Source organism: Gambusia affinis, linkage group LG08 (assembly GCF_019740435.1).
Source record: "Gambusia affinis linkage group LG08, SWU_Gaff_1.0, whole genome shotgun sequence".
Classification (NCBI taxonomy): Eukaryota; Metazoa; Chordata; class Actinopteri; order Cyprinodontiformes; family Poeciliidae; genus Gambusia; species Gambusia affinis.
In genome coordinates this window covers 29,532,697-29,544,211 of record NC_057875.1, presented here as the reverse complement: position 1 = coordinate 29,544,211, position 11,515 = coordinate 29,532,697, and the positions used below count along the sequence as shown (strand labels likewise).

Below are 11,515 nucleotides of genomic sequence, written 5' to 3'. Positions count from 1 at the left end.
CAAGGTGGAGGTAATTAAGCCATTTCATTCCAGGGTTTTGTACCTGTGGCACATCTAAAAACTGCAGGACTGCAGCCCTCGAGGACTGGAGTTTGAGACCCCTGCTCTAGATCCAAAGAGCTGAAGTAAGTTATGGCACATCTAAGCATTGATTTGTTTCAAGCATCTGCTAAGCTTTGAATTGTTTCATAGTCTTTGAATTGGTTACATTGTGATATAGAGAAGTGTGTTACATAAGGTAAGCAATGTTGCTACATAATATAATCTGAGCCAGTGGAGGGCATGTAGACTTTAAATATGAGGGGACCTAGAATAGAACTTTGGGGCACCCCACTTGTGCGTGCTCTGATGGAAAGTCATTTCAGCGGTAAGTCATTGTTAAGAATTATTTTGGTTCTGTTTTCTGTCATTATTCCCACACACCCTTATAAATTTTAAAGTGAACCATTGATGGAGAATGATGAACAAGCAGTAAGATTTTATCTAGAGTTTATTCAATGTCCTAACAAGAAACGTCCTCATTTTAAACAATGGAAAACAGACAAAATACAACAGCAATAATTATTATGGAGTAAGCCCAAAATTGTTACATAGCGTTGGTAGATTTTGATTTAAAATGACAGAGAATCCGTTAAAGGTCATTTTTCAAAGACAAGATTTATGAAACACGAGTAAAAATCCCAAAGTTTGGTCAGCAGTTGTAAGAAATGATGCTGTAACGCTAATGAAGGACAAAATCCTACTGATTATGGGGAGGAGACAAATATTTTTGACATTCAATTTTTAACTACATGTAAATAAAAAGGTAATTTTTTAAAAGTTTTATCATTATTTTTTTACATGGTTTTATTGTCTTTTGAGAGAAGCCTGTTTCACTTGCTATCAGAAGTCCACTTCTTGGTTAAGTGGAAATCTACATCTGTCAGGGGTATGAATAAATTTGGGCCTAACTGTAACTGACTGAAATAAATCACATACAATCAAACTATTTACTTTAAAGTACTTCAAATCAAAAAAAATATCTTGTCAAACAGCCAACAAAAAACGTTACATTTAGCCATAATCGTTAGCCACAAAGATTTTGTACAAAGAACATTTTACTGTTGTAGTAAAATGTTGTGTTTAGGCTTTGTATTAGTGCATCTTTTCCACAATAAACTCCTATAGTTTAATTTACAGATTTCTTTTCTTGCTTTGACTAAGAGCAGTATTCATTTTAATATCCCAAAGAAAGGTTAGTGTTTACACTTGTTTCCTGTGCAAATATTTTAGTCTACTTGAAGTAAGACAAAACCAAGTTTTAAGTAAAGACTTCATTAATAATGATGAAAAAGTACTAGTTACATTGGCAGATAATTTCACTTACAACAAGACATTTTCCCATATTATAAGTGAAATAATCTGCAAATGAAACTAATACTTGTTCACAAATGTTAGAGTTATTGACTTAAAACAAGCTCCTATTTCTTTCAGAAAAGTTACTTTTAAGTTAGTCTTATTTCAAGACGTTTTCCCAATATCTTGAATTTTTGTCTGATTTTTGCAAACATTTATGTAAATGTAAATACAATAAAACTTTGCTGGTCTATTTTTTCATTTTGTTCTGTCGGTCGAGAAACTTTTGCCGTCTCTCAACAGGAATCTCATCGAGGCTTATGCCGTGGTTACTGGCCCTGGAAAGAACAAAGAAACAGGTCAGATGATCAACCACAATTAGTTGGATTTTTACATTTGTTTTCATTAAAATTGTTATAATTTCCAATAGCATTTTTAATAATTTTGCCTAGTAACTTATTATAATAAGCATAATAAATCAGTAAGAGTCAATGTGATTAAAGTTCATGACTAAGATTAGAAATGGACCCATCAGTTTTTTTTGTTTGTTTGTTTTTTTTTAATTCAGCAGACATACTTAAAGATGGTTCGTATGTGGTTTTCTTACCCTCCAGCAAGATCAGGGGGAAGAGGAAGAGGTTTGTTGAAACCCTCTCTACCCATCAGCCAGTATGTGTCCTCTGTCCCCTTTACCTTAAAAATCACAGGAGCGTACAAGGAAATCACTGCATTACCGGGCAAACAGCATATTCCTTCAAAAGAATTAATTAAATCCAACTTTTGACAAAGCAAATATCTTAGCAGGACGGTATACCTGTGCCTTTCTGGTGTCTATGAGATATCCCACTTTCAGACTGGTCAGAACCTTAACAGTACTAAGGCTGATGTGGATCCTGTAAGCTGAAAAAAAACCCCCCACAAGTATAAAACAAGTTGTTTAAGCATTGTTTCAGATAAAATGAATTGGTAGAGCTTTGTATGTTGGATTTTGCCACAAATGGCAGGCTTAAGATTCAGAAAGTGCCCCCGGCAGCCAAACAAGACAGGCAATCCAACAGAAACATTGTGACCTCGACAATTATAACCAAGACTAAACTGTTCCATAACAATGAGAAGAATAACAAGTGGTGGAAGTTTTCACAGAGTGGTGTAGCAACAAAATTCTGCTTCTGAATGTGGACCAGTCTAAGCAACTGGTGATCGCCTTCATTAGGAAACAATCACATTTAACATATATATATATTTATATATATATATATATATATATATATATATATATATATATATATATATATATATATATATATATATATATATTCTACGTCAGCAAGCAGAGGGCCGTCCAGCACAGGAATATCCCATGCTGGACAGAAAAAACACAATTTTGCAATGGTGGCATTTCCATTAAACAAGAAATGAAATTAAAATCACATGTGAATGCAATAAATCATTAAGAAACAGCAGCGATGGAAACAGTTATATTCATAATTCAAAAGAGCTATGGATTTAGCACTTTGAACGCAACCTTTTCTGAACTGTGTGAAGCAGCGAGAGCTCTGGTGGAGCCAGCTGCTTGAATAAACAAAAACAAACCGTCCTCCTCCTACCACTTCCTGTCGTCTTCTTCATCGTTTCTGTCAATGGTAACGTCTAGCTGTTGATCATGTAACTTGTGTGATGTGAGAAAGTGTTTCCATTGCAGTTCTACAAAATACATCTGTTCTGATACAGCCAAAAAACACTTCAATCTAGTGCAAAACCATTTTTGTACAAAATGGGAGTTTTTTGTTTTGCTTTTTTTAAATTGCTGTTTCCATTAAGCAGATTTATTTTTGTAATTTCAATTTTCTCAGTTTTACACCCAATGGAAACGCAGCTGGAGAGCAGACTGAAATGCAAATCAAAGAGGTTTTCTGGAAGTTTCTTTCCAACCACCACAATAAAGAAATAGATTTATTATTTAAACTGCACTGACATTACTTTAAATATGTTTTTTAAGAGTTGAGCGGCTGAATTTTAGGTGTGCATTGTGATTTTGAGGTAGTGCTAAATCTCGAATCTGAATTAGGACAATCAGCAGAAATACTGAATACTGAAAATAGAGTAATAGGATACAGCTAATAACTGATGCGTGTGCAGGAATTCATACAGTTTGTCATATTGAAGAAATCTGTAAATCAACCAAAACGACATCTGCATCTTTACTTCCTTTTTTGGGAAATATTAACAAAGTTTTATTGTATTGTAAATGGTCAGGGAAGGAAAGATAATATAATTATCAAATTTTTGGATTGTTGTTCCATGTTTTTGTTCATACTTACGCAGGCCGCTGGCCTCCATGTGGGAGGCTGTGGTCACCGTGTCTCCAAACAGACAGTACCTGGGCATGGTCAGTCCCACCACACCTGCAACCACCGGTCCTGAACACATCCAACATGAGAGAAGCTGCTTGACAAATACTTCATTCTTGTTTTTCATTATGGTCTCTCACATAAAGTACATAATAGCATGAAGGAAAGCTTTGAGAATTTAAAGCTTGCTTATACAGGGTGGCTTTAAAGGGACTCAATAATGTCTTTTTCAGCCACTTGGTGCCATTTTGTAGCCATGTAAATTTCAGTTGTTAGTAAAAATGTGTATATATAACAAGCATGACTTAAAATAAATCTGACTTTGCAATTTAATGCCTTGAAATTGGGCTTCAGTCTCTTTAAAAACTCCTGCTCTTTTTGAAAGTTTGCCATGGAGATTAAAGGATTTCTCAAACATGCATCCAAAAATCAAAGTAACACTCCAGGTATGGTTTTGATGAGGCAAAAACTTTATAACATGATGTAAAGCTCAGAAAAGTCGATTTTAAATAGCACTGCCCCTTTGAATAAAAGTGGTTGGAACAGATTAATAAATTTAAAAGGTGATATTGTACCTGAGTGCAGTCCAATGCGTATTTTCACTTTGATTTCAGGCATGTGTTTGATCTTAAATGCTCCTATTGAATGAAGGATGTCAAGCGACATGTTTGACACTTCAGCTGCGTGCCGATTCCCATTTCTGTTAGGAACCCCTGAAGCCACCATGTAAGCGTCCCCAATAGTCTCCACCTGAAAATAAACACATCATCACATTTAGTTACTTATTTAAGTTAATAATCCTCTTGGTCTTTTCAAAGAGAGTTTTACTCTACCAAATCCTGTCTGGTGTGATGAGTGAATAGAAAGAGATGCTTACTTTGTAGACATCATGAGTAGCGATGATGGCATCAAACATGGTGTACAGGTCATTAAGCAAGTCTACCACCTACAAAACCACAATTTCAGTATTAAGCAGTCAAAATTGTCAAAACTAGCTGTTTCTTCAGCCATTTTCACCTCAATGGGTTCACTCAGAGCTGAGATGGTTGTAAATCCGACGATGTCGCTGAAGTAAAGTGTGCAGTCTGAGTAGTGTTCAGGCTGGACAGGCTTCCCCTTCTTCAAAGCCTGAGCCACAGATCTGAAAAATCCAGTGATACACAGGATAACACACGTCAACATACGCTTACCACAGGAACAGACACTACAAAGAAATCTCCTTTCATTGGAGTGTCATATGGGAAGACAGTAATATGAAGGAAACATTGTAATTTCATTTCACAAGCGTAAAGGATAAAGAGTGTAAATCCAGATGACATCTGACTAAAATAAAAGGTTTAGCTCATTTGCTAAACATCCTACTGATGTTTAGCTTGTTGACCTGTTGACCTTTCAACTTTCATTAATATCTTCAAAGCAAAAGCAGCATATGTGAAAATACTTGCAGGACAAACAGTCAAGTTTTATCTGATCTGAAGATGAGGAGTTTCGGGGGGAAGCTGGTTGACCTTTCATGACCTCTGGAAACATTTATTAATTTTTTTAGTGATTATTTTTAATCATCCAGCAAAAACAGATGATTGATTACAGAAATAACAGCAAATGTGGCATTTTTCACCCCCTCTCCATTCATCCCCACATTGCTGCAAAAAAAGTAATAGCAATAATAAAATAAAAAATACAATAATATATTTTAATAGTTTTAAAATGACTTGACATCAGTTTAGGTGGGAAGGCAAATGTCACTCAGGCCGGTCACATTCATTGTTCCAAAAGTCAACATGTTCTACATGAGTGTGCGTTAATATTTCTCATGAACCCAGTCTTACTTTGGTAAAAGCTGTCCAATTAACTTATCCGTTTTGGTCCTCTCAACCTCCAGCTCATCTGTTCGCTCCCTGATCAGATCCTCCAGGTTGGAACTGTACTGCTCCAGCATCCGCAGCATGGAGTCAATGATGTTAGCCTTCTTCCCTCTGCTGATGCCCCGGAACTAAAAACAAACAACCATATAGAAGGTTACATATTGTTCCAGCTGTACATTTTTAAGGAGCCTTTTTAATGGGGTTTGGAGTTATTTAAAGATGTATCTTGACCATAACATTTTGCTAAATGCTATTTATATAAGTATTTTAGGAAACTATTTAACGGTTACTTCAGCTACAAAGGTTTTAAGAAACAAATAAGTGAAGACAAACGTTGAACATTGTTAAAGAGTTTAAATGAGGAGCCATGTTGGGATGACTTCCTGAAGGCGGAGTTACAGAAAGAGCAGTAGTTTTTAAAAGACAAAGGCCCAATTTCAAGGCATTAAGTAAACAAAGTACAAAGTAAAATTGATTTAAAGTCATATCTGGTATGTGTAGCACTTATAGAATCTGAAGTTAACATAGTTACTTGACTGAGTTATAAAATGGCACTATGTGGTTGTGAAAACATAATACTGACCCTTTATAATAAATCTAGAGACTATGAGGATTGTAGATACAATAAATTGAGGTGAATGAAGGCGATGATGTACTGATATGGTAAGCTCAGTACATCAAACAAGGATCATCTCACCTGCTTAAAAATGTCATCAAAGTTGGGCCGCTTGCTCGGATCTTCATTCCAACACTCATTCATCAGATTGAGACACTCAGCAGGAGCTTCATCCACTGAAACAAGAGGCCTGCAGAGAGGAGGGGGCTTCTTCAGACGCTCCACAATCTCTGACAGTTCCACAGGCAGAGAGAAAGAGAGAAGACGTGATGATTAGAGACACAAACACTTGCTGGGACTGGGGTTTGTCAGATCAACAGGTGTGTAGACAGGAAAGCATTCTTACCCTGAGCAGGCATGTCCATCATGGCGTAGGGAAGTGTCCGTGAGATCACTTCCTGTATGATGATGGAAAAACTAAAGACATCTCCGGCAAAAGAACCGCCTTGTTCTGAATTCCTCAGAAGTTCAGGAGCTGTCCATAGAAGATCTAAGAAGAAAAAAAATAAATAAATATATATATATATATATATATATATATATATATATATATCCTTCTCTGTACAATCCTACAATCGTCCTTCTCTGTACAATAGCTAGACGACAGGAAAATGTTGCCCTCAAACAGCATGACCTTGTTTCTTCACCGCTAAACTAGTTTGGGTTCTTGTGAAGTTTTTAGATAGATAGATAGATAGATAGATAGATAGATAGATAGATAGATAGATAGATAGATAGATAGATAGATAGATAGATAGATAGATAGATAGATAGATAGATAGATAGATAGATAGATAGATAGATAGATAGATAGATAGATAGATAGATAGATAGATAGATAGATAGATAGATAGATAGATAGATAGATAGATAGATAGATAGATAGATAGATAGATAGATAGATAGATAGATAGATAGATAGATAGATAGATAGATAGATAGATAGATAGATAGATAGATAGATAGATAGATAGATAGATAGATAGATAGATAGATAGATAGATAGATAGATAGATAGATAGATAGATAGATAGATAGATAGATAGATAGATAGATAGATAGATAGATAGATAGATAGATAGATAGATAGATAGATAGATAGATAGAAAAAGCTTGGCTGACGTCATATTTACACACACAGCAGTAAGAGTTTAGACTGGCAATCGGCTTCTTAAACCACTTCTCAAAAACTGAGAATAAAATTATGAAAATAGAAGCAAAGGGGCAACTACATGATGAGGATGCCAGATTTCTTCCTGTCAGTCAATCCAGTGGCTTTGTCAGCGACTGACCAATGAGCGGACGCAACTTGCCCTGAAGTAAACGGCTCTTACTTGGAGTTACTGAACTTCCAACAGAAATTAAAGAAGAAAAGTCAGTGATCTCTCAGTGAACTCTCAGTGCTAATCTGTTTACTAATCCACTTCTGGCCCCAGCTGAAATTCTAAAGGTAGTCTTGACACTATTTTCTTGACTGCAACATGTTTTACTGGTCTGATTTGATTACCAGACTATAGATGACCCTAAAATTAATTAAAAATTCGCTCATAATTATTTTTCTATTATTCATTTTTCCACCATTGTGTGTAATTTAGTTTAATCTTAGTATGATCCACCTTGAGTCAGCTAATTTGTATTAGTTTGTATTAAAGAGCTGGTAATCAAATTAAAAAAACAAAAAATTTCTTTAGTTCAGTTTCTTATTTTGCACTTACTGTAATCCAAATGAACTCGTACGACTGATAGTCAGTGCAAGATTATAAATAATAATAAAAACAAATCCAAAAAGTCCACAAAGATTTTTTTTTACCAGAATTTCACATTTTTCTTTTTAATCAACTATTTAACACAATCCCTAATCTCTTAACACCACTAGTTAATTAATCCAGTGCTCATAAACATGGCCACCACAGAAAAGTTTAATTGCTCTGGTGTTTAGGGCCTGTTCCTGGGCGGCCAGGATGAGGGCCTCTGTGCTGTCCTTGAGTCCAGCTTTTTCCAGCCATTGGTAGGACTTTCTGATATCAGCCACTTCAGTTATTTGCCGGTGGTACATCACATGTAGGGGCTTGTCCTCCCATGATGGTACCTCCAGCGCCTGATCCTCTGTTCCCCATTGTCTGAGATATTCGCTGAGAACATTGTCTGGCTTTGTTCCTGATGTATCTATGGATCTTGGATGTTTCGTCTTGGACATGGCATATATATATATATATATATATATATATATATATATATATATATATATATATATATATATATACATAATATTTTGTGAAAAACAAGTCAATTTTGTTTATGCATAGTTAAGTAACTGGTCCAATTGTTAAATATTTAGGAGGTAGAGTGTAATTCTGGTAATTCTGCTTTACCTTGTGGATCGTCAGACAGGCTGACACCTTGAGACTGAAGGATCATGGGTAGACCGTAGTCTGTGATTTTCAACACAAATCGGCCGTCCACTAAGCAATTAGTGGACTTGAGGCGACCGTGAGTCAACCCTCGCAGATGAAGATACTTCATTCCCTGGAACATGAAGACAGTAGCCTGGTCACACAGAGCTAGATAATCTGTCGGTTTCAGAGAACGAATGCAAAATAGTTGACTCGCTTAAAAAGTGATTGAAATTAATAACTAAAGAAACGATAAGTGTGTTTCTTAGTTTTGATAGAGAGAACGAGAGATACAAATTCTATTTATCAATCTATGCACAGTTAAGAAGTTTACATACACTGAATGAAAAAGAATTATTTATATTTGCTAAATGCTACAATAATGAGAGAAACAATATGTCAAACATTTATTTATTAATGTCTTCAGAATCCTTATTTTCTCAGGATTTTGCAGCATTACCAATGAACTGAAGGGATGAAGCAGCAGACTGATGTTATGGTCTTTGGATGTCAATTTCCCAGATTTTACCTTACAAGATTTTTGCTTGTTTGGTTTCTTCATTTTTAGCTTTCATTTGCTACTTTTGACTTAGATTCCTTAGATTACTGTTTTTTTTTATTCTGTTTACTCTTGGTTAATTTCATGAATTGCATTGGATAACATTTCCAGAATTAAATATCATATTGAAAACACGTTCAAGCCATTTACCTCTCCTGTTCACTAATGAAATGTCGAGACTTTTTATTTTGCTTAGACTGTCCTTGTCTGTGTTTCCACTGAAGGAAACACAGACACATAAAATTGAACAATTTGATATGTTGATAATAAATTTGCTTAATGTACACATAGCATTAAGCTGAGAGATTGTTGAATAAAAGGTTTTGATGCTGGGATTATGTTAAAATTGGTTGATCTCGCAAAACTGCAATGGAAATGCTTTGAACACAGCTAGTCACATGAATGGTTGCCTTTGAGGAGCAGGACAGTTATTTTGAGCAAGTGACTCCAAGATCAGGTTTTACAGTTTGCACTCATTATTTTGAGAAAATCACGGCCTGTTGTGCAAATACTGAGACTGATATGAGAAATGCATCAAAGTGCCTGAACAATTTCTAAGTCCACTCAGTGGGAAGTTGTGTCAGAACATTCAAGGTGTATTGAAGTGATCTGAGGAGAACCTTAATGAGGTCCATGAGCAGTGATGACTTGAACATCCAGTCCAGCCTGACGTCGCTGTCGGCCAGCAGGTCTGACAGGCTTCCTCGGGGACAGTGCTCCACCACCAGGGCTAGGATCCCTGAATCCACAAACAAACCCAGGTACAGATTCAGGTTCTCATGGCGCATCTCCCGCAGCTGGAAACAAACACAGAAAAAATCCATGCTGAAACAGCTTTCATACTTGTAATAGCTGAAATGCCATGAAATGAAATAAGTTGATGAGTACTTCACTGGGAACAACTATTTTTGACTTGTCCACTTATCAGAGAGATCAGCTGCCTCATATCAGTGAATCTCTGCTAAGACTCTCAGCTCCATTAGCTGACAAAATTTCTGATTGTTTTTAACGTGCTTATACCTGACTGATACATTTCAATTAGGCACTTGTATGTTAAGCTCTTTATTTTTTCTGTGTTAAAGTAGACAGGCCACGTCAGTAGGAATTCAGCTGTGGATGATCTTTAGCTATTTGGCTAAAAATAGCTGTTGGTCAGTCTTCTCCACCTGCTGTGTGATCAGTGTGATGTTTTATGTGATGTTACCTGACTGAACAGATTCTGGGTACTCTGGTTGACAGGTGTTGCTGTCTTTCCAACAGGAATCTTCTTCAGCCAAACCCAGTCTCCCTGGAAACGAACCAACCATTTAAAGGAGAATTAGCATGACAGCTAACACAAACACCCACTCCCAATATAAGTGCAGCTTTATATATATATATATATACATACATACGTATATATATATATATATATATATATATATATATATATATATATATATATATATATATATATATATATATATATATATATATATATATATATATATATATATATATATATATATAATAACTCTTTGGATGAACATAAAAAAATCATGGAAAGGGTTTCTACCTAATTACTTTGCTTTATTTCAGAACCATGTAATTCTGTTACTCCTATTTAAAGCGAATGTGTTAGGTCAACTTGATATATTAAGGATGATTCAACTCATTTACTATAGTTGGACTCAATGTAATTTAAAAGAGAAAGCCCAACTAATTTGCAATGCTTTGGACCAAATAATTTACTTTAATTAGTGCAAATTTAGTTGAAACCAACCAACACCAGGTACCTCCAATATCCCAATGTTAGAACTCTCCGGTGAGGTCAAGATGTAACTTCTGGCTATCGAGCGGAGGGGAGTTTTTATTTCCAAAAGGCTCCTCATGATGGATTCATCATTTAATTTCTGGAAGGGGGGAAAAAAGAAACATTTCGCTTGTAAACATGAAACCAAGAAAGTTTATTAATCAGTCCATTTTGGAACACAATCAAAAAGGTGCACTGGTGGTTTTACACTGAAAATAAATACCTCTTTGGATGAACATAACAAAATCATGGAAAGGATTTTCACCTGATTACTTTGCTTTATTTCAGCACCATGTAATTCTGCTATTCCTATTCAAAGCAAATGTGTTAGGTCAACTTAATTTATTAAGGTTATTCCAATGTAAATCAATTGTGTTGGCTCAACTTATGTTTTTATCGTTACTCTATGGTTGATTCTAAATCAAACGTGTTGGCTCAACTTAATATATTCATGATTAATGTAATTTAAATAAAATTAGTTGGCTCAACTCAATTTATTATTGTTATTCCAATTTAAAGCAAATGTGTTGGCTCAATTTAATTTATTAAGGTTGATTCTACTCATTTATTATAGTTGGACCCAATGTAATTTAAAAGAGCCAAC

General features: G+C 35.3%; 1 protein-coding gene across 1 annotated transcript in view; it reads right to left on the bottom strand.

The window, feature by feature from the left end:
• Window positions 1-92: 92 nt before the first annotated feature.
• Window positions 93-11,515, bottom strand: part of LOC122835599 (retinal guanylyl cyclase 2-like) — a 30,490-nt gene continuing 19,067 nt past the window's right edge. The window contains exons 10-23 of the mRNA XM_044124765.1: window positions 10,895-11,011; window positions 10,324-10,407; window positions 9,740-9,916; window positions 8,540-8,693; window positions 6,514-6,657; window positions 6,249-6,397; window positions 5,516-5,679; window positions 4,704-4,827; window positions 4,564-4,632; window positions 4,262-4,436; window positions 3,657-3,755; window positions 2,150-2,235; window positions 1,943-2,028; window positions 93-1,673 (exon numbers count right to left, since the gene is read on the bottom strand). Coding sequence (XP_043980700.1) covers window positions 1,586-1,673; window positions 1,943-2,028; window positions 2,150-2,235; window positions 3,657-3,755; window positions 4,262-4,436; window positions 4,564-4,632; window positions 4,704-4,827; window positions 5,516-5,679; window positions 6,249-6,397; window positions 6,514-6,657; window positions 8,540-8,693; window positions 9,740-9,916; window positions 10,324-10,407; window positions 10,895-11,011 — 1,716 coding nt within the window. The 3' untranslated portion in view covers window positions 93-1,585. The remainder of the gene's footprint in view (window positions 1,674-1,942; window positions 2,029-2,149; window positions 2,236-3,656; window positions 3,756-4,261; window positions 4,437-4,563; window positions 4,633-4,703; window positions 4,828-5,515; window positions 5,680-6,248; window positions 6,398-6,513; window positions 6,658-8,539; window positions 8,694-9,739; window positions 9,917-10,323; window positions 10,408-10,894; window positions 11,012-11,515) is intronic.